This window comes from Brachionichthys hirsutus, chromosome 13 (assembly GCF_040956055.1).
Source record: "Brachionichthys hirsutus isolate HB-005 chromosome 13, CSIRO-AGI_Bhir_v1, whole genome shotgun sequence".
Taxonomy (NCBI): Eukaryota; Metazoa; Chordata; class Actinopteri; order Lophiiformes; family Brachionichthyidae; genus Brachionichthys; species Brachionichthys hirsutus.
The window spans coordinates 2,242,039-2,264,332 of NC_090909.1; the positions used below are offsets into that span (position 1 = coordinate 2,242,039).

Below are 22,294 nucleotides of genomic sequence, written 5' to 3' on the forward strand. Positions count from 1 at the left end.
TGGGCATGTCTTCCTTTGGGAGAAACCGCAGTCTTAAATCAAGCTACGACGGTAATCATGGTTGAGCGTCAGCTGCTGTGATTCCGTTTAGGACTTGATGAGCTGGGAGGGAAACGTATTTTCCCACAGTCGGCTTCCTGCCTCCGGGTTGTCACAGGAACCGGGACATCACCCCGATGCGTGCTCGTAGCATGCGACCGGACCACATAGCTTTAGTACGTGCACGTCACAGTCGCGTGGAAAGTCCGTCTCACTTTTAGCACAGCGTTGATTCTTTTTCCACTTGCACACCGGCGGTGTAATTTGGCATCGACTTACAGGTTGCTTTTGCTTCCGGGTTTAGAGCGGTTTGATACCGAAACGAGGGACGCTGTCCTGCAGCATCTGTTTGCTCTTTTGACCAAAGACTGCCACCGGCAGGCTCCGGACTGATGCCGACTGCGCCGCTGAAAAGGCCAGGCTTTTAAAACCCGCCTGTAGCACCTCAGTGGGTGTCGTAAAACTGAACTGCTGCCTGCGGGCCGTCAGGAAGACGGAAAAAACTGCAGCCGGTCAGACCGAGGCTTCAAGGTTATGAGAGGGAGTGTTTGGCGCATCGCTTTCACAGTTGATGCTTCTAATGGGCTTGTTAATTAGTCACCTCTGGACTCCCTCTGGAATTTATTCCCGACCGGCACACCTAACCCAACCGCTACCAAACCCTGGCTCTTTCGTTTTTAAGCTTTCTGGTCTTAGTTGGACTAAAAATGTGTTCATTTGAGCTAAAACGCTGTAAATTTAGTTTCAGTCAAAAGTAAATATGTTGTGTAACCTTCAGCTGCAGAATCATTTTGCTGATGTCATTCATTTTTCTGCAGTGCTCCCCCCCCCCCCTCCACATGAGAAATGAGTTGGACGGATTCTTAAAAAACGAAACAAAGGAGGACATTTAAACCAACGGGTTTCATCTTGTTCCCCAACGGACTCGTCAAAGCCGTCACTGTTCCGTTAGTTGGTCTGCTAACACATAGTCGTAAAAGACCAGGAGTCATCCTTAAAATATGGGTTCGTCAGCAGGCGACTCATGCACCCAGTCCGCTCTGCATAATAACCCGAACCCTGGACGACAAGACCGTGGAGGTTTTTTTTTTGGAAGAAAAAAAAATGAGACCACAACTTCAAGAAATGTGTGTTGTGGCGAATAGATATCGGCGTAATAATCATCTAATAGTGCATAATATAAGGTTTAGTGGTTATATTTATATTTACCCCCCCCCCCCCCACACGGAAACGGCACTAAACCGGTCCGTAGCAGGAAGAATGTTGGGAACCTCTGTGTAGATGAAGTCCTGCTTTGCGTCACGTTTCGAGGTGCGGCTGCTCCGGAGGGAGGCCAACACGGGATCAGATCTGCTCTCTGATGGGGGGGGGGGGGGGGGAAGCACGAGATTTAGTCGTCTTTTTTTCAGCACTGTGTGACTAACGTGTACTCTTGGGAAATCCAAACGAGATTATACACGCCGAATTCCTGTCAGAAAACTCCCGATTACCAAAGAGGCGTTCTCTCCTCGGGGGGGGGGAAGAGTCTCAGCATTTAACTTCTGAGCCTTTATTAATCTTTCATCTCAACTTGACGCGTCCATTAAAAGTTAATGCTTCGGTTCTGTGCCTGATTGAGTTTTTTTTCTTTCCGTCTCTGGCAGGTTTGCGTCCTGCGTCCTCCAGCTGGACATTCCATATCTGCTCCAAGCTCACTATGTCCTAGCAGTGGCACGGTCCCGTCCCTTAACCGCTGGTCCTTCCCTTCGTCCCCGTCCTTCGTCCCCGCTCCTGATGTGGTGACTTGACGCACGGCGTGATGACCAGCCTGCACCAGCAGCACAATGGCGGCGCCGGCTCGGAGCGAGACCTCCAGTCTGCTGCCTCCTCTGTGAGCATCCCTTCGGTTCGAAAGACGCCCAAGAAGCGCCGTCTGTCCCTGCGTTCGCTGTTCGGCCGCCGCCGCCGTCCTGAGTGCGACCCAAAATGCAAGCCCAGGCCCCCGCAAGCTGCCGCCGGAGCGGACGGCGTTGTCGGCGCCGACAATGTCCAGCCGGAGACTTCCGTCGATAAAACCTCCGCTCACGCCGCGCTGGCGGCGGCGGCGTCGACTTCGTCGATATCGGGCTCTTCGGCGGAGCTGCTGGAGTGCCCCCTCTGCCTGCTGCGCCACGCGCGCGCCCACTTCCCAGATATCATGACCTGCCACCACCGCTCCTGCGCCGACTGCCTCCGACAGTACCTCCGCATCGAGATCTCGGAGTCGCGCGTCAACATCTGCTGCCCCGAGTGCGCCGAGCGCTTCAACCCCCACGACATCCAGATGATCCTGGGGGACCGGGCCGTCATGGAGAAGTACGAGGAGTTTATGCTGAGGAGGTGGTTGGTGGCCGAGCCCGACTGCCGCTGGTGCCCCGCGCCGGACTGTGGGTAAGAACGGGAGCCGAGGGGTTAAATGGGCGACGCAATGGGGAGGGTCTTGAAGGCATACTCAAATTTACCGGCTCTGATTTTAAGAGTGTCAAACATTTGAGACACTTTTGCTTTAAAGATCACATTTTATACCCTTTTTCCACAAGTTAAAGCAGGTCCCAGACACGTGTGTGAAATGTCTGTCCTGCAGCAAACAGATGCTGCAGGACAGCGTCCGTCTCTCCTGTCTCAAACAGATGCTGCAGGACAGCGTCCGTCTCTCCTGTCTCAAACAGATGCTGCAGGACAGCGTCCCTCTTTTCTGTCTCAAACAGATGCTGCAGGACAGCGTCCCTCTCTCCTGTCTCAAACAGATGCTGCAGGACAGCGTCCGTCTCTCCTGTCTCAAACAGATGCTGCAGGACAGCGTCCCTCATTTCTGTCTCAAACAGATGCTGCAGGACAGCGTCCCTCATTTCTGTCTCAAACAGATGCTGCAGGACAGCGTCCCTCTTTTCTGTCTCAAACATGCTGCAGGACAGCGTCCCTCTTTTCTGTCTCAAACATGCTGCAGGACAGCGTCCCTCTTTTCTGTCTCAAACAGATGCTGCAGGACAGCGTCCGTCTCTCCTGTCTCAAACAGATGCTGCAGGACAGCGTCCCTCATTTCTGTCTCAAACAGATGCTGCAGGACAGCGTCCCTCATTTCTGTCTCAAACAGATGCTGCAGGACAGCGTCCCTCTTTTCTGTCTCAAACAGCTCCGTCAGAAAAGCCTCTGAAAACAAAAACGAAACTAAGATCTCTGCGTGCACGCCGCAATGACTGTGCATGCACGTGCACGTTCCACCTCTGTGACATCACAGGGTGGGCGAGGCACGTTTCAGTAGGCGATTACAGAACTACGCAGGATTCGCCGGATGGTTTATTCAGCTGTTTTTGGGGTTGGTGATGACCCGAAACCACCAGAATAGTCGCGTAGAAACGTGGGAAAAGTGCGTTTTCCATAATATGTCTCCTTTAAATTTGTGGTTTGCAGTCTAAATGATGTGATTCTCTCTTTTGTCTACCTGATGTTCGCCCGAGGATTCGTTCATCTGACACGAGAACTCCCAAAATAACAGTCGGCAGCTACGTCAACACGACTTCAAGGCTGTCGCCGTTTGAAGTTCACCCCGAGCGTTCGCATTGACGCCTTCCAGCCGGTTATAAATAACAGTCGGTGTGCGTCGCCTTGCAGCAGCGCTCTTGTATCACGTAATGTTGCTCAGCTCTGGTGTGAATAATATGCATAAATGTAGAAAGATGCTAGTTTGAGTTTATGGCGTTAAAGGCTCGTCTGGTGAAACGTATTTCGCTGAGTTAACGGGCGTGACGCGCGGCGTTGTGTGTCAGCTGATGCAGCTTTAAACCCCGCTTACAGGGATTTGGTGCTAGCCTGAACAAGCAGCTCCGTGTTGCTAAAGACGCTCTCGGGCATCGCATTCATAAACACAAGATACGATCGAGGCTTTCATGCAAAGCTGCAGACGATCATTTGAATGGTTTAGGATGTTTACGCTTTTACACAATTGTCCGGTTTACACTGCCCAGTGTCTGTTTTTGTTTGTCCATCTGCTTCTAAAGTTTCCATGCCGACCCCACCCAATGACAGAAGCGGTTCAAGGCTCCTCTGAGACTTCCTTTTACTCCTATTTAATAATAGATTATTTCTGACGGCACATAAGATTTGATTTGATGTTCATTTCTTTTCCAGACCCAAGTGACACAAATAGTTTGAGTCATCAGTAAAGTCGTTCATTGTATTCTTGTTTTAAGAAATTTATTGATTATTTAAGTCTGACTACTGATGGGTGCAACGAAACATTTTTACCGCCGTTATCTTCATGTTCTTTTCGATAATGGCTCTCAAACCGAGAGAACAGATTGTGTGCTGCGTTGATTTTTGTTGTGTGTGTGTAACAGCTTTGTGGAATCATCACAGACGTCATCTGATTTCCTGTGTTTATTTAAGAAGCCCCCCCCCCCCCTCAGAGTAAAGTTAAATGGCAGCAGTGCCTGCTTTGACAGAACTTTTGCATTTAAACACACCAGAAGTTGCACTTTGGCTTCACACACCTTGTTTATGTTTTATATTTTAATCCCTGCCGACCCCTAATGTTAAATACTGACTTTATTTCGCGTGTTATTAATGCATCAACGCCTCCCTCCCATCGTTCTAACCGGTCGGCTTCCTCTGCCCTCCCAGCTACGCCGTCATCGCCTTCGGCTGCGCCAGCTGCCCGAAGCTCACCTGCGGACGCGAGGGCTGCGGCACGGAGTTCTGCTACCACTGCAAGCAGCTGTGGCATCCCAACCAGACGTGCGACACGGCGCGGCAGCAGAGGACGCAGGCCTTCAGGCTGAGGAGTCTCAGGTCCTCCTCCCTGAGTTACAGCCAAGCGAGCGGGGCGGCGGGTAAGTCGGCGAAGGTCACGGCGTGCGATGCAACACTGCAAGTTCCTCTCCGCTCGCTCTCGCTGCAGGCGACGACATCAAGCCGTGCCCTCGTTGTGCCGCCTACATAATCAAGATGAACGACGGGAGTTGTAATCACATGACCTGCGCCGTCTGTGGCTGCGAGTTTTGCTGGCTCTGTATGAAGGAGATCTCTGACTTGCACTATTTAAGGTGAGTGTCCGCCTGCCTTCGGCGGTGCTTTCGCTCTCGTTCTTATTTTAAGGTTTATTATTACTGAACTCCCCCCTCAGTCCTTCGGGCTGCACGTTCTGGGGGAAGAAGCCTTGGAGCAGGAAGAAAAAGATCCTCTGGCAGCTCGGCACTCTGGTGGGCGCCCCCGTGGGCATCGCCCTCATCGCCGGCATCGCCATCCCTGCGATGATTATCGGCATCCCGGTGTACGTGGGGAGGAAGGTGAGGGAGAGGCGTCGGGTTCGCTTGCACGTGGCACGGTTGCCGTCCCGGAGACGGTTAGCCGTGTGACCAGCAAGCTTCCTCCACAGATCCACAACCGCTACGAGGGCAAGGATATCTCCAAGCACAAGAGGAACTTGGTCATCGCTGGCGGCGTGACGCTCTCCGTAATCGTGTCGCCTGTGGTCGCAGCCGTAACGGTCGGTAAGAAAGAACGATCCGTTTCTCCTTCCACGTCGCCATCTGTCCCTCGGCGACATGTGAATTATTTGACGGGTGTTATCGGAGGGTTACGGGAACAAACGCCACGCCACGCGTTGTTCACCGTTTGGAAATGGCTCCAGTGCCATTTTAACACGCCGCTCCCGTGTGACGCAGGCATCGGCGTCCCGATCATGCTGGCCTACGTCTACGGCGTCGTCCCCATCTCGCTGTGCCGGAGCGGCGGCTGCGGCGTGTCGGCCGGCAACGGAAAAGGAGTGCGAATCGAGTTTGACGATGAAAACGACAACATCGGCAGCGGGGCCGCAGCCACAGGTGAGTCCTGTGCCCCCCCCCCCCCCCCCCCCCCAGTGGGACAGCTGGGACTTTGAGCTTCGGTGTGAGACTCGATGGCGTGTATTCACACCTCCATGAATCATCAATCATTTGTTCCAGGAAGAATCTAAAGCCCCAAACAGTCAGTTCAGGTCTTGATGAAGAGTAAACTGACTGTTTGCTGGGCTGCTTCTTCCCCCCCCCCCCCCGGTCTGTATTTCCCTCTCCATCCTTCCTATTCCCTTCTTTCTTGGAAAGTCTTCTGTAAAAGTTTCAATGACAAGCGACGGCCGCCGTTTTTCTGCTTCAGACGCCACTTCGGTGGCCGAGACGCGCCTCAACAATCCCAGCCTCGGCGACGGCGCCAGCGTCGGCGGCCTGACGGGCCTGAGCGTCAGCGGGAGCCACATGGAGCGCTGCGGGATGAGCTCCACCCAGCGGGACAACATGAGCGACGACGCCAGCACCACCGCCCTCGCCGGAACCAGCATCACCGGCAGCCTGTCGGGCAGCTGTTACAACAGGTACCAGACGGGGCCTGGGTGGCCTCCGCCTTACTCCGCGTTGTGTTCAGGCCTTGGGAGAAGTTCTATTTATATATATTTATCTATTTCTAGATGATTTTTGGATGAAACTTGTCGATTAAAAGCTCGTGTTGCTCCTTCGTGGAGGCATAAGATCGACCCAACGCCGTTCTCCGAGACTAAATAAAGCAGACGTACAAAATGGCTGCTTTTATTTCACGTCAGGATGGAGGTGCAGGCGGACGTTCAGAAGGAGCGCTGCAGTCTGAGCGGCGAGTCGGCCACCGTCAGCCTCGGGACCATCAGCGACAACGCCAGCACCAAAGCCATGGCGGGATCCATCCTGAACGCCGACATGGAAAGGTCAGCCGTCCGATCGGGGCGCCGGTCCCGCTCAATTTCAGCTTTTGACTTCATTGATTTCCCTTTTTTGCAGAGACAACGGCCTCGACGTTCAGGCGGACGCGGAGTCCAAGCAGGAGAAGGTGAGGCACTGCAGCGCCAGCAGCAGCCTGGAAGAAGCCGGCTGCAGCGGCGCCGCCTGCACGTGTTCTTGCACGTCCGCCTGCTGCTTGGAGCAGCACGACAACCACTGCTGTCCTTCATCGCCCTGGTCCAAGGAGCAATCCCTTCCCGGGGGCAAGAAGGGCAAAGGAAAGCTTTGGAAAAGATCCAGCAGCAGCGGCGGCGGCGGCAAAGGAGAAGCCAAAACGAAGAAGACGCCCGGAGACGCGGACGCTCAGCGGGCGGAGCAGCGCAGCAACAACTCCTCGCCGTCTCTGAGCAGCAGCCTGCCGTCGGTGGCCGGTTCGCACTGCAGCCGCTTCTCGTCGGAGCTCAGCTGCTCCGACCCCGAAACCTCACGATCGCCTCGTGCGCCTTGCTCCGCCCCGACGGACCCTCATCACGCCGTCGCCGTGGAACCCATGCCGGAGGTGGAACACGACCGCCTGGAGCATTACCCGCCTCAGAACGGCCACAGGGCCTTCGCCCGCCGCCTGCCGTCCTTGTTTCCGCCCGATTCGCCAAAAGAGGGATGCGGCGGAACGTTCCTGTACATCAGCGAGGAGGGCGGGGACAAAGCGGCAGACGGCGAGTCCGAAGACGAGCAGATAAAAGAGACCAGCGGCACTGAAGGCCCGACAAGGAAGCGCTGCATACAGACGGACATCTGAAGGGTCGTTGGCAGGATTAGCACGGCTAGCTCAGTTAGCCTCATACTGGGAAGCTGGTGCTCTCGTCTAGTTATATTTTTTATCTGCGGGAATACGATACGAATGTTTATACGGTTAAAGAGACGGCCGAGGTCCAAGACGGGAAGAAACTTGCAGGAGGAATATAACGGGATCACCGTGACTTCGGAGCAGATGTGTTCGTTCTGCTCTCTAGCGGCGGAGCGAGGACAAAAGTGTGAATCGGGCGTGGCAGTCGGGTGATGGAAATGACGTCACTGCGCTCCACCGTTAGCGCAGCTGAAGCTAGAAGATATCTTTCTGTTTCTTTTTGTTTAAAAATGTGACTTTGGTTTAAGTCGTCCCCCCCCCCCGTCATTCTGGGAAAGTTGTTCTTTTATGTTGAAGTCCCGTGTCGGGTCCAAACTTTCAGTTATCATCTTGCAGTTAACTTTTACAGGCTCTTGTCTACACTGGTAAAAGAGTAGTTTTTTCCTTTATGGCTGCAAATATAAACCGTTTTTCAGAGTATATCGTTGAGGTGTGAGGATTATATTCACTTGTTATTCCCGGTGATCTTCACTAAGAACAGCAGGAACGTTTGTTTTTCCATCGGACTCCCTTCAGCGATCAATCAGCCGGAAATTCAACCAGTGGAACGGCAATGAGAAGCTTTACGTCAAGCTGCAGCGAGAATCCCCACATGCGTATCACAGCACATTCTCTATCACTGATTTTATACTCGGTGAATTTAAGGCGATAAAAAAGCGCTTCCCTCTGAGCTTCGGGTGTATTTTAAATAGTTGTGTTTTCCTAAGTATTTGCATTAATGTGGATGAGTTCGTATTTGTTGGACACGACGTGCCTTTTGGTGCAGAAGTCCTTTTCTATACTGTTTTATTTCCATTTTCTGATTCTTTATGTCTTCAAATAATAATACAAGAGTTACGAGAGAATTATTGATAAGCAGGAGGAGTCCGGTCGGTTTTATATTATTATTTGAAGACCAGAGCCACAACTATTTTCTAACTTGGTTAAAAGAAGCTTATGCTATTTGACAAAAGTATATATTACTGAATTATTTGCTATATAAAGTGCATGTAAATCCATACCCTCAAACAATAAAATTCTCAATGAAGCCTGCTGTCTGTGTTTACCCGAAGTCCGACACAGGAACATAAAACATCCACATGGCTCTTTATTATTCACACTTGCATTCAGTCTATTTATTTACATACAGTACATGCTCTTTACTTTACGGTGTGTTTTCACCGGGTCGAGAGTTCTGCTTTTATTTAGACACAGGTGATGAAAAAAAATCTAATATGTAAAACGAAACGGACCAAATGAAGTGAACCATGTTTGCGGCACGTCGTGCTGCATTATAGTCCTCTCTGTACTGTAAGATATTTAAATAAGATGGCTTTAATCCTCGTTGACCGAGTCTGCAGGTGTGTTATCGCCCCCTGCTGGTAGGAGTACCACATTACTACCACCTGAAAACGAAGGGAAATGTTTTTCGCAAGACAAAAATCTTGTAATTATTTTTTCAGAATTTCATTACTATTTTAAAATCAATGCCCCCCCCCCCTCCCCCGTGAGACTTTTTTTCTTTTTTTTTTACTTTGGGCCACTTTTGCATTCAGTTCCCCTCATTTCAAACCTATGGCAGGCAAAATCAAAATTACAAATATTCATTTTGATTTATAATATATATTTTACATTTTATTATTTTAACATTATTTTACAGCGGGATTTCATAAAAAGGTGCAATGATAGTATGACGACAGACTTTCCTCCTATTTACACGATCAGTTCGGTTACATTCAACATCAAACCTGAGGACTGGAATAAGTCTTACAGTACTTCTTGAGGAAAACTGCATCTCTAACTTCAGCAGATGTTTGATAAACCAATAAAGACTGGACTAAAGATTTTTTTTAGTACATTCAATAATTATTTTTGCTATCTTGCTTTACTTTAACCACATGAGTCATCAGTTTAGAGTCTTTAGCTGTAGAACTGCTTTTTTAGAGTGAGTTGACTTTAAAGCCTGATGAAATTGGATACATTAAGAATATGCAATAGATATTTTAGATATTTTAACACCCCTTGTCTCTAACTAAGCATAATTACAGGTGTGTTGAATGAATTTCTGAGCACAAACTCAGCGAAAGCATTTTGTGGCCGGCCGAAACCAGTCGGGAACACAAATGAAGATAAAACTTTGAATCTTGGCGTTATTTCATTTTAAACACGGTAGAAATCTCAATAAGGCACACATGATACACTCTCCAGCAGTAATCTGCAGCCTGCCATGTAAAACCTGTACAGACAGTACATTGTAATGCGTCTTGGGACGTTTTAGGTGAAGCTGCCGTTATGTACTCGGGAGATTCGGTGTGAGTTGAACATGCTGCAGAACTGAAAGAGAGCTGGGGTCGCCCAAGGATCCTGTCCCCAGGAGTTAAACTCACTAAAGTCCACTTAGAGTCTTACTTTTTTCCATTTGAAAAGTTATTTTCTTCCACATGTTCGACAGGAGGGAGGGAGGGAGGGAGGCCGCTTCCACTTCCGCTTCACTCCTCTGCATCCAAGCGACTCCAGAAACATCACATCTGAAGGAAGTGAAAGAAAGTCAAGCTGGAAACTCCACTGGGAAACCTGAAATGAGCTCGGTTGGTGATGTTCGGCGTCTTTTACCCTCGGCGTGTGGGTGGCGTTCTCCATCAGGCTCCGTCTCAGCAGGCCTGTGACCACCTCCAGCTCCTCCTCAGCCTCACCGACGTTGGGATCCAGCAGGAGGACCTCCTGGAGGTCGCCGCTGGCCGATAGGTAGTCCTAGTTTTAGGGGGGTCACACAGACAGACATTAGAAGGGACACTTCGGCTACAGAAGGCAGTAAAGGCATTACCTCCAGTCCCTTGTACGCCAGGGCTCGTCTGTAGAACGCCTTCTTGTTGCTCGGCTCCAGCTGCAGAGCGGAGTCGCAGTCCCGCCTGGCCTCTTCGAAGCGACTCAGCTTCAGGAGGCAGATGGATCTGGAGGAGAATAGACACTATCGGTTTTCCTTTTACCCCGGCTAAAGAGCCGAGCTCTCATTCTCGATACCTGTTTGTGTAGATGGCGCATTCGTCGGGTTTCAGTGAAAGACATTCGGCGTACTGCTGCAAAGCCTCCTGGAAGCGGCCTCGCTTGACGAGCTCGTTGCCTTCCCGTTTCAGCAGAGTGAAGCGAGCCTCTTTTCTTCTGGCTGTCAGCAGAAAATAAAACCGATTGGCACAGATTTAATGCTGGAACGGCTGATCGGCAGATCAGTTGCCTTGTTGTGCTTTTTTTTTTATTTTATTTTTTTTATCGGCCCCGTTCCCCTGCAGCCTCCGAGGTTAGCTCGGCGCATCTGTGTGAGTCGGTGGATAAATATACGATCAAGCTTGAGCCTTCTGGCCGTCGACAGGAAACATGACCTGAACTGTTCCATTACAGCAGCACTACGCTGCATAGATCAACTTCACCTCTGCATTATTGATGCACGTGCACACACACACACACACACACACACATGCTGCATTCACATTTACACACCGTCTTCATCGTTACTTTTTTTAAACAACCACAATCCTTTGGCTTAAGCAATTCTTAAATGACAAGCTACTTCGCTAAGAGGGAATAAAACGATGACTGTGCATGATTCATGATACTCCCCAACACAAGCTCTGAGGTGAAAGCGTTTCAGGGGTCTGAAAACCCGAGACCCGGCGTCGCCGACCTTCCTCCTGCGCAGCCCTGGCGGCTCGGGCTTGAGCCGCTTCCACGCTGGCGGGCTTCTCTCTGTGCTGCTGCTGGACGGCCAGAGGAACGACGGGAATGTCTGGGAGTTTCTCCCTCCATCCGGGGCCATCCTGCTCGATGAGCATCCGGGTGATCCTGGCGTGATGACGCAGCAGAGGGGCGGCGCAGATTAAAGGAAAGCGGCGTGAAACGCGAGGAGGAGTGAAGATAATTGTTAAATTGTCATTTTAAAGACGTGATGCGAAGCTATTGTTGACAGTGAGCATACTTTACATCCTTTCAAATGCAATCCCGGATACTTCTTTGTAATCTGATTACATCATCTTGACTATATGTAACCCTCAGACCTTCCTTGGCTGTCCTTCTAGCTCCTGATTGGCTACAAAATCAGTATTAATGACACGAAAGGTGTCTCCTGTTTGGAGAGAAACCTCGTACGTCAGCGTTTCCACCGAAAACGTCCAGTTTCAGGATGTCCGGCTGGTTTCAGCTGACCTGTGGACGCTGTCGTGAGCCGCCGGCACCCCGCCGTCCATCTGCAGGACGGTCTTGTAATCCACGTAAGCTTTTCTGTAGCGCTCCAGTGACTCATAGGCCATAGCTCTGCGCAGCAGGGGCTTCAAGGAAAAGGGCTGCAGCTCCAAAGCCCTAAGAGGATCAGAGACACGCACAGGCTGAGGATCAAAGTGCCTCCACCTGGACACCGTGTCACGGGTTCAACTGGGCCGACCTGGGCCCGTCCATTCAGAGACATGCGGGTACTTGACTTCGCTGCCTCCTAAGCCCACAGCCAATGCTTAGACCTCACATTCTGATCAAGAGGAAGAAAGCAGCAGCACCGAACAGAGGAACATCTGCGGAGTTTACTAAACGGAGCTCATGGGAGTACTTCTCGATGCGAGGCCTTCTGCGGCTGAAGAGGGATGCGGTCGATTTCGGCAAATGAAATAAATCTGGAGGTACGGCTGAGGCCTGCAGCTCGATGCGACGCATCCTAATATTCCATCGGACTGTCTGCAGTCATGGTGCATCGTGGGTAATGTAGGCACCAGCTTCTGTACTCATGGAATGGCTGACTTTCCTTCTATGAATTGTACTTAAATGGCGGCATAATCAAAAGAACTTTGCAGACAAAAGCCAGGACAGGATTTGCCACATACTTGGTACAGTCCTGGATGCAGTCTGCGCTGTTTCCGTCCTTCAGGTAACAGGCTGCTCTGTTGGAGTAGAGGATGCACAGGTCCTCCGGGCTATCGGTACCTGCAGGGGAACAACACCGATATGGTTCGGCTTCCTCCGGCTGTCATTTTCTATTCATATTTCTCCTCCAAGCCTCCATTGTCAACAAATCAGCAAAGCATATTTCATTAGAACAAAGCTCCGCCGGTGCTGGAAGAACAATGTCAACAGCGCTGAGGTCGCTTCGGTTCGTAGGAGCATAAAAGAAACGGAACTCTTCTGTCATGTTAGATCAGCTGTGAGGCCCCTCCCTACACAAATCCGTGGTTTTCTTTTAGGATTCTTTGTTTTGTTTTTATCCTTGCAGGATAGCGGCAGTTATCTAACTTCACCACGACCCGGAATGTTTAGAGTCATGAGGCTGAAGGAACATAAAGCTGCTATGAAACCATAAAAAAACAAAACAATAAAGACTTGTAAACTCGGCCGATTCAGTTGGGTGTCAAATTTGATGCAACAGAAGTCATCCGGCTGGATCCTAAAATTAAAAACACGGTGAGATTTCTGGAATAGCCATGAAATAATCAATAATAATAATAATTTATGTTCAGTCAAATAGATTTGTCATTTCAACACATCTTCCCCACCTGCTTCAGAACATCCCTCAATGGCCTGCGAGTATTTCTCCAAAGCGTCAGCAAACTGTCCGTGTTTAAAGAGGTGGTTCCCCTCGTTCTTGAGCCGGGCCAGGTGAGGAGGCAGAGCCCCCGCCGGGACGTCCAGGTAACTTCTGTCCGCCGCAGGGCTGTTTTCCGTGCCGTTGCCGACCCCCTTCTCCGCAGCTCGGTGGCTCTGGGGCTTTTCCACGCGGCCTGCGTGCCGGCTCCTCGTCCCGCTGCCTGCTGCGGCCCGATCCGGCCTGGCGGCTCCTCTTCCTCCTCTTCCTCCACCGCCCGGGGGTTTCTCCTGCGCGTTCCCCATTGCTGCGCTCCCTCTGCGGCGTCGCTCCGCGTCTCTCCCTATCAGCAGATCTGCAGCGACATCTGAGCCCGGCCGGCCGGGGATTTAATTTGGACATCCCCCCCCCCCCTCCTCCCTCACAGGGTGAGACGTCACTTGTGACATCACTGGTGGGGGAGGTGCCAAAGGGATGCAGCGCTGCAGCAGTAGAAGATGCTCGAGGTTGGATGGAAATGTAGGAATACGGAGAGAAAGATTATAAAAATACGAGGTATTTTAATGCAAACTAAGAAAAGGAGGGAAACAAATTCATATTTTAATGCTATACTGTTTAAACCGGGTTTATTGTTAAATTAAATGATCAAGTATTTGTGTCAAACTGATAAGATTTGGCTCTTTTCTGTTTTTATTTAATGATTAATTATACTATTATACTTTTTTAGGTATATTCATTGGTAAAGCAATGCTTTAGTTTACAGTAATAAACTGTTTTTGTTTATTCTTCTGGATATTTCTCTATGGTTTTTATTGTCACATTTAATAGATGTAGCTTTTACTTTCACTTTGTAAAAGAAAATATATATATATATATATATATTGATTAAACTGTAAATGAAAACTTTATTTTGTTTATAATTGCAAACTGAGGGGCCATGAATTAAATCTGAGGTGTAAAGACTCAAAGCTTTTAATTTCAGCTATTTTTTCTCCAAAAATAGATAATAAAGGCAACAAACAGAGAAAAAACGCACACGTTATTTTAAGGACTCGTAACCCATAAAATAAAGACTGCAATACAAGTATATGTAGAATAGCAGCTTTTCAAATTCAATATTTCAGAATTTGTGCTGCAAACAAATGAGGGGAAAGTGTGAACAGTCAAAAATCGTTTTAATAATTCATGACACTTTGTGTGCGGACAAGAAAATTGTGTTTACTGGATCATTTTGAAATCTGGAGCCAGTTTATTTATTTACATTACAAAACAAAACCATGTCATCAAAAGCTGCTGTTCTCCTCTTCTTTATCTGGCATCAAAAACAACCACTGAAATACGACAGTCAAGGAAATATTCAAAACACATAGAAATTACTCCCCCCCCCCCCCCCCCCACACACACACACACTAAAGGATACATCTCTTGGTTCTCTTCTTGTACATGATCCTGTAACCACACTCTCTGCATCTGATTGGATCACGAGCCTTAATTTCGTTTTCAGTGTGACATTCTGTAAATAAAGACAGAAAGAATATCGGTTGGCTGATGGAGATGAGCTCACACGGACAATGGAGCTGAACGGATTACATCAAAACAATAGCATTTGGCCATCAGGAATGCACAAACAACACTGTTATTGTAGTAATAAATAATAAGAGGAATACAATAAATATGTACATTTATAGTAGTACTAAAAGAGAAAGCAGATGTTATTATAGCACTAGTATGCATAAAGGATAAGGATGGGTTAGCAATACTAAAGGTCGCAGCTATTTGTAATCAAATGAGCCTTACCTCCACATATGTAGATCATAGGCTGCTGTTTAGGTGGTTGCAAATCCTTCTGTGGATCCATGATACTTTCTGTAATAAAAGCAGCAGGTAACGTTAATGCTAGCACATTAACATGCTAAAACAGAAACAGCACGGTAGCGGTACCGGTTTAGGCTAAACCATAACAGCCGGAAGTGGCAGTGGACAAATAAATTATTTGAAATATATCATAATGTAGAACTAAAATACAGTAAACATAAAATACAGGAACAATAAACGCACAAATTCTCACAGTGTAAAGACGCTAACTGTTAGCTGTTTTTGTATCGCACGCTACCGGTTTCGCGCATGCGCACAACTGTGGTCACCCGACAGCAAACTGGTTTGTGATTGGTCATAAGATACTTTGTCACATTTTGGCGTACTATGTCTTTTGCAAATTAACGTTCATAAGGAGAAAAATATATGACTTATTTTTTTCTGTATTTAGTAATGTTTGTGGCCTTTTTGTATTGTGAAAGCTTCACGTTTTAAACATTCGACGACGCTGCCGGTTTTTTGTTGTTGTTGTTTTACTCCAAACCAGAAGGGGGCGATGTGGAAATCGTGGGTCTAAAAAAAAACAAATGAGCGTCTTCTCACGATCACTCAGGCAGATGGTTCTTCAATAGTTTTGACAACAACGACTCAGTCGACAATGACCACGTCTTGACCGGGTCTCAAAAGAATAATAATAGTCCGTCGGGGTTTTTTAAACTTTGAAGCTACACGTGATGGAACCGTCCGCGCCCAAAAGGTAAGTGTACATCCGCATTATTTGTCGACTAAAATGCAGCTAGCTAAAAGGCTAGCTAGGCGCTAGCTGTCGTTCAACTACAATTAGCGGTTTGCTATCGGGGTTGAATCACTTGTGGACAGTAACAGCATCACACTCCGCGTCAAACAAATTATTATGAATTTGACTATTTAATTAATTTGCGCTACTCGTGTAAGTTGTTTGTCTGTTCAGATAAATACCGCAGGAACTAGTTTCTTTGAGGAGATGCTGCTAGCTGCTCGTTTCGTTACGTATAAAGTGTGAGATTATCGCAGCCACACGATGTTGTTGTTGTCCTTTTTATCAAGTTATTGAAAATTAAAATATTGCTTAGTCTAAGATTTTAAATCAGAACAGTGGAAGAACAGTCAATTGTCGAATTTCAGAAACCGGAACCCACAAATCTGAGCAATTTTGCCTGATTATTTTTCCATTAAATGCCTATTTCCAACATTATGTAAACTGGGGTGAATGAAATTATTATATATTTTTTGCTAAGTTTTAAACCACATTACTGAAGTTCCTGTCCATTTGTATTTTTAGTCAAACAATTGTTTAGTTTGTTTTATTGAGTGTTATTCACAGATTTTTATTAACACACGTGTATAGTTTACTACTATGCTTTGGAAACGCTGCAGTTTGGACTCCAAATGCTCCTTTATTTCAGTTGGGTTTCAATTCTTGTTTCTTGTAATCTGACATTGGATTTTATTTGTTCCACGTCGACAGCAAGCTGAAAAAGCTGAGTGAGGACAGTTTGACCAAACAACCAGAGGAAGTCTTTGATGTTCTGGAGAAACTCGGTGAAGGGTAAGATGTTTTTATGATGACCTAAAACCATTTCCTTTGAATGTTTGCCATTGAATGGAGACATTTTAAATCCGTCTGTCACATCGGTCTTTCTTTTTAAAACGTTTAATTTATGCTGCCGTGTTTTAATCTGTTAATGGTGTCATTTATGAAAACACTGTAAATAATATTGTACCTAACCGGTTTTGTGTACGTTCAGATCCTATGGCAGCGTGTTCAAAGCCATCCATAAGGAGTCGGGCCAGGTCGTGGCTATCAAGCAGGTCCCTGTGGAATCTGATCTGCAGGAGATCATCAAGGAGATTTCCATCATGCAGCAGTGTGACAGGTTCAAATGAACACAGCTTCTCATGCATCCTGTATTTCCAGTGTTCTATTAGTCTCCACATTTCACTTTAAACACGACAGCTGAGTTAACTTCTGCTGCTCTTGTCTTCTTTTTACCATTGTGTTGGCGTTTCCTCTTAGTCCCTATGTAGTCAAGTACTATGGCAGCTACTTCAAGAACACAGACCTGTGGATTGTCATGGAGTACTGCGGTGCTGGTTCTGTCTCTGACATCATCAGGCTGCGCAACAAGACAGTGGGTGCTTCCAAATAACTCCAGTCATTGTGTTTGTGTGGCGGTTTGAAAAAGCCTTACACATGATGAGCTTCTATATTTCTATTATATAATTTATTCATGCATATCCACTGATATAAACAAGAAGATCCACATCTTACACAGTCCTAAGTGACATAAAATCCTCAAAAGATTTGCAGATTTCACTTCTGTGGAAACGCCGTTTCGGCTGCAGACGTCCGTTTCATCCCCGTGTTGCGTTGTTCTCTCTCGCACCAGTTGACGGAAGAAGAGATTGCCACTATCCTGAAGTCGACACTCAAAGGTCTCGAATACCTTCACTTCATGAGGAAGATCCATCGGGACATCAAGGCAGGAAACATCCTCCTCAACACCGAGGGACACGCTAAGCTGGCAGATTTTGGAGTTGCTGGGCAACTAACGGTAATATTCCGGTAGATCACCAACATTTAGCGTCCGTTTAGGTCGTGTCATCGTTCACAGCGGTGCCATCTTGTCTCTGAAGGACACCATGGCGAAGAGAAACACCGTGATAGGTACCCCGTTCTGGATGGCCCCAGAGGTGATCCAGGAGATCGGCTACAACTGTGTCGCGGACATCTGGTCCCTGGGCATCACGTCCATAGAGATGGCAGAGGGTAAACCTCCCTATGCTGACATCCACCCCATGAGAGTGAGTGTAAACTGCTGGAATGTCGTCTTTTTCACTTTCCTTTTTTTATGCAACCACCTTTTTTTTTGAAACCGTGTTTTTCCAGGCCATCTTCATGATCCCCACAAATCCTCCCCCAACGTTCAGGAAGCCCGAGCTTTGGTCGGACGAGTTCACCGACTTTGTGAAGAAATGCCTCGTCAAGAATCCTGAGCAGAGAGCGACGGCCACCCAGCTCCTGCAGGTAGGAAGCAGGAAGCAGGAAACAGGAAACAGGAAGCACACACCTGTAGGTTAAAAACACAAAGCGACTGATCCTGGAAACCTTCACCTCCTCTGTGCTTCTCCAGCATTCATTCGTCAGCCAGGCCAAGCCGGTCTCAATCCTCCGAGATCTGATAACTGAGGCCATGGAGATGAAGGCCAAGAGGCAGCAGGAGCAGCAGAGAGAGCTGGAGGAAGAGGACGACAACTCCGTACGTATCCCAAGCAGGAAGTCTGGGTGGGAGCAGCCACTCTGTTTGAGTCAGAGGATCAAATGTCTTCCGTCGTGCAGGAGGAAGAAACCGAGGTGGACTCCCACACGATGGTGAAGTCGGGCTCGGAGGGCGCGGGGACCATGCGAGCCACGAGCACCATGAGCGACGGGGCGCAGACCATGATCGAACACGGCAGCACCATGCTCGAGTCCGACTTGGGCACTATGGTCATCAACAGCGACGACGACGAAGAGGAGGAAGAGGACCAGGGATCCATGAGAAGTGAGAAGAGTGATTTAAGACGTAGTCTCTGAAAGAGTTCAGTGGAAGCAACGCTCCTCTCCCTCCGCAGGGCACGCCGCCCCCCAGCAGCCGAGCCGCCCCTCCTTCATGGACTACTTCGACAAGCAGGACTCGACCAAGGCCGCCCAGCAGCAGGAGAACTACAACCACAACCAGCCGCGGGAGCCGCCGGGGTACCACGTCCAGTCCAAGAACGTCTTCCCCGACAACTGGAAGGTGCCGCAAGACGGAGACTTTGACTTTGTGAGTCAAATCTTCCGGTTGCTTGTGTCGGTCCTGCTGTGACGAAGTGGGTTGGGTCTGAAGGAGTAGCCAGGCGTTTGGCCTGGAACTGGTTCTGCATGTCTGTTCCTGTTTCCAGTCGGGGGGGGGGGGGGGGAGCAAAAAGGAAGCGGTTCTTATGCGTTTTCCACAGCACTAATCTGGTACTTCTGTTTGTCCGTCTTCCTCTTGGTGTTCTCCCCCCCCCAGCTGAAGAACCTGGACTTCGAGGAGCTCCAGTTGCGCCTGACCGCCTTGGATCCCATGATGGAGCGGGAGATCGAGGAGCTCAGACAGCGTTACACTGCCAAGAGGCAGCCCATCCTGGACGCTATGGATGCCAAGAAGAGACGGCAGCAGAACTTCTGAGCGCTCTTCACTTGTCAGCTTGTCCCTTCTGTCTGGGTCCCCCCTCCCCCCCCCCCACAGAACTACGACCTTATCGTCCTCTGCTGTTCTGATTGACCACCAGCCGGCCTCTTGACGACATCGGATGTTGCTACTGCTGGGTGGCGGCCGTTCGACTCCTCGATTCGCCTTCTGTTTAACACTAGATGCCGTTTCTGTCGTTTTAGATCTTATATTTGGTTCAACAGATCCTCTGAAGTTGCTTTTGCGTGACCTTCAGACTGTGGCCAACGAGAGCGGTTCCATACCCGACTTTGTAAATGTATATAAATATATAATACAGAGCCTAGTTTGGAAATACCTGCGTCTAAAAGCTGTGGAAGCTTTTTCTGGACCAAAGACGAGATGAAGTTGGAAATGCCTTAAAATATTTTTTTCATACGAAGCAATGTAATAAAACGAGTTGAATGGTTAATTCAAGAATAGACGTTAGAATAAGTGCGTCGTGGAGGTTTATAATCGCTGTTGGATGCAAAACAATTTATTCTAAATCGTGTGTTTGATTTCGTTGGTTTCGTTCCGCGTTCCTCCACGCTGCCTGACTTTCCGGTTTGGTTTGATGTGATGATTCCACACTCGGATTGATTCGCCGCAGATCAGTGAGGTTTCGTTAAAAGTTTAAAACCGCGTGGATTCTTCTCTTCTGTAAGGAGGTAAAGGAGAAAATGACGTTTAAGCAAAGACCACATTGCACAACCAGTTGCATAAATGGTTTTAATGTTGGTAGAATCTGGTTAATGGCCGATACTTGGATTTCAGCAGCTTTATTATTAAAGCTATCTCAAGATCATCAAATTGCAACACTTGTTTTTATGTTTCGGCATTTATGCATGAAAGTGTGCTGTTTTTTTTATATATATATATATATTTTCCACGTACTGAAGGTGACGTTTATTAATGAAGGACTAAAGATATGCTTTTTTTTTGACTCGAGTTCATTTTTAACGGCTAAAAACTGAGTCTGGTTTTAGGTCTTTGGGGTCTTCGTGAAAAACAGTCGACTTGTTGATGCATTTTGTTTATTTCTTTTGAAATTGAGCAGCACTTTTGCCAATAAGGACATTTAGAATGAAAAATGACTTTAAATGAATGTCAATGCAGAATGTTTGCGGGTTGCTGTTACACATTAATGCTAATATCCCAAGGGTGTGGCTTGTTGCATATTGATTGATCATTCTAAGTCACTGTGATCAGAACTAGAACTGTTACACCATCTGATATCATCTGATGTTTTTTTTTACTGCATTCAAATCTGGAATTCACGCCGTGAACAGTTTTCAATCAAACCACCTTTAGTTTATTTATTAAAATTGTTTTGAAAAGTTTTCTTTCTGTGACACTGGTTCAAATATGGTAGCTACTTTGGCTGTTAATATTTTTGACCCTTTGACACAAACAGTACGTGTGACTTGATTTTAGATTATGCATGTTAATGATCATGTTCGTTACTTAGTGGACCGCTGTTGTATTAACGACACACATTAATTGCTGTAGCTGTTCGGCTTTAACAAAAAAAATAATATCTTATTCGCAATAAAAAGTCTAGTTTGAATTATGAATTCATTAACTGTGGCTCGGATCTGATATTTTTTATTCACACAAGAAGCAAGTTTTGATTTGACTTGATTGTGGCTTCAACCTGGGTGGCGTAGTAACCTGCTGCAACCACAAGGAGGCACTGTGACTGGAAGGATGGGATTGGTGTCGGAGGAAGCAGCACTGAGCTGTTGTCCCACTTGCTTCATAATGAATGTCTGTGCATCTTAAGTAGGCTGTGCGTTGATTGTCCCTTCTGCACTCTGTGATTTTGTTTTTTAAAGATTTTTCTTCCAATTTTCGTGCTAGATAAAGCCATACGAAATGTGCAGATTTAAAACTGATTTAAACTTTAATCAGCTCACGCAATCTATTTTCAAAATTACATGTCTCACCGCCCCACACCACCAGAGGGCGTGGTGGACCTAGAGTACGAGTGAGGCGACGCAGAGAAAGGAAGACATGATTGGGGGGGGCTTTTTGGCTGGGAGAGCCATTAACACCAAATATTTTTAAATGTCATTCTGTGAGAGCCATAAAATATGTTTAAAACTAAATACAAGTACATGTGTGCATTTTATGTAATACTTTTAAAGTACAATAAGTCTCTGAATTCTTTTTAATGACATTGTTATGCTGTTTCTAACCAATAATGAGTATTTCTTAGCGTTAATGCGACTTCTGCTGCTGCTGTCTATTTTTTCACACCTTTCTGTAAAAGGATTTCTAAATGTACTTGTTTGTGCATGAAAGGCAGAGATGCAAAAAGATGCGTGTTGTCATGCTGAAGGCATCCTGCTTATGCAACCAACTTTACCAATGATTTCCCCCAAACAAGTAGATTTGGGTTGGAACTGTCCTCCAGCAGATCTGGGGGGGGGGGAGAAGGATCACGAGGTTTTGTGTTTCCGGTCATTGCGTCGCTGCTTTCTCTGCGCTGAGGTGAACACATATATGTTTGGTTTAGCAAACACTCCTTTGAACAAATCTGTCTTTGAGATTTAGCCTTTTTTTTTAATTGGAGTTCAGCTTTTAGAGAGGCAGAAAGCCAGGCCAGGATAGGAAAATCCCCTAATGTGACGATGACGCCGGTGGAGCTGCAGCCCATCTGTCGGGCTTGATCCAGACTCGAGTGTTCACACACGAAGAGGCACAGACTGACATGAAATGAAGACGTGTTTCATTTGATAAAACACATCAATGTGGAGCAGAATAAGCTGCAGGGTCCCTGGGGAGAATGTGGGCTACTGGACCAGGATAACCATCATGGACCTGATGAGTTGCCCTGGAGGAAAAGACACACATATATATATATATATATAAAACACATTTATATATAATATACTTTTTTTTAAATTCCTGTTTAAATACTTTATTTATGGTGTGCTTCCTTTAAATTTCTCTCAAACATAAATGTATTTTAAATGCTTGTTCGAGCGTCGGTCTC

General features: G+C 47.4%; 4 protein-coding genes across 4 annotated transcripts; 2 read left to right on the plus strand and 2 right to left on the minus strand.

Moving 5' to 3' along the window:
- Nucleotides 1-1,837: 1,837 nt before the first annotated feature.
- Nucleotides 1,838-8,713, plus strand: LOC137902754 (E3 ubiquitin-protein ligase RNF19A-like). Its single transcript, XM_068746825.1, has 9 exons — nucleotides 1,838-2,448; nucleotides 4,678-4,886; nucleotides 4,955-5,099; nucleotides 5,180-5,342; nucleotides 5,432-5,546; nucleotides 5,721-5,879; nucleotides 6,190-6,403; nucleotides 6,629-6,766; nucleotides 6,840-8,713. The coding sequence occupies exons 1-9, from the start codon at nucleotides 1,838-1,840 to the stop codon at nucleotides 7,576-7,578; spliced, it is 2,493 nt and encodes an 830-aa protein (XP_068602926.1). The 3' UTR covers nucleotides 7,579-8,713.
- A 1,474-nt stretch (nucleotides 8,714-10,187) lies between these two features.
- On the minus strand, nucleotides 10,188-13,527 carry spag1a (sperm associated antigen 1a). Its single transcript, XM_068747539.1, has 8 exons — nucleotides 13,194-13,527; nucleotides 12,528-12,627; nucleotides 11,863-12,015; nucleotides 11,345-11,502; nucleotides 10,687-10,828; nucleotides 10,490-10,616; nucleotides 10,279-10,416; nucleotides 10,188-10,193 (listed from the first exon to the last, which is right to left on the minus strand). The coding sequence occupies exons 1-8, from the start codon at nucleotides 13,525-13,527 to the stop codon at nucleotides 10,188-10,190; spliced, it is 1,158 nt and encodes a 385-aa protein (XP_068603640.1).
- An 853-nt stretch (nucleotides 13,528-14,380) lies between these two features.
- Nucleotides 14,381-15,362, minus strand: polr2k (RNA polymerase II, I and III subunit K). Its single transcript, XM_068747370.1, has 4 exons — nucleotides 15,291-15,362; nucleotides 15,020-15,088; nucleotides 14,643-14,735; nucleotides 14,381-14,553 (listed from the first exon to the last, which is right to left on the minus strand). The coding sequence occupies exons 2-4, from the start codon at nucleotides 15,078-15,080 to the stop codon at nucleotides 14,531-14,533; spliced, it is 177 nt and encodes a 58-aa protein (XP_068603471.1). The 5' UTR covers nucleotides 15,081-15,088; nucleotides 15,291-15,362; the 3' UTR covers nucleotides 14,381-14,530.
- Nucleotides 15,363-15,771: 409 nt separating this feature from the next.
- On the plus strand, nucleotides 15,772-20,872 carry stk3 (serine/threonine kinase 3 (STE20 homolog, yeast)). The gene is made up of 11 exons (XM_068746970.1): nucleotides 15,772-15,794; nucleotides 16,545-16,625; nucleotides 16,825-16,953; nucleotides 17,094-17,208; nucleotides 17,467-17,631; nucleotides 17,714-17,881; nucleotides 17,967-18,104; nucleotides 18,211-18,336; nucleotides 18,417-18,621; nucleotides 18,692-18,885; nucleotides 19,114-20,872. The coding sequence occupies exons 1-11, from the start codon at nucleotides 15,772-15,774 to the stop codon at nucleotides 19,270-19,272; spliced, it is 1,503 nt and encodes a 500-aa protein (XP_068603071.1). The 3' UTR covers nucleotides 19,273-20,872.
- Nucleotides 20,873-22,294: the final 1,422 nt, after the last annotated feature.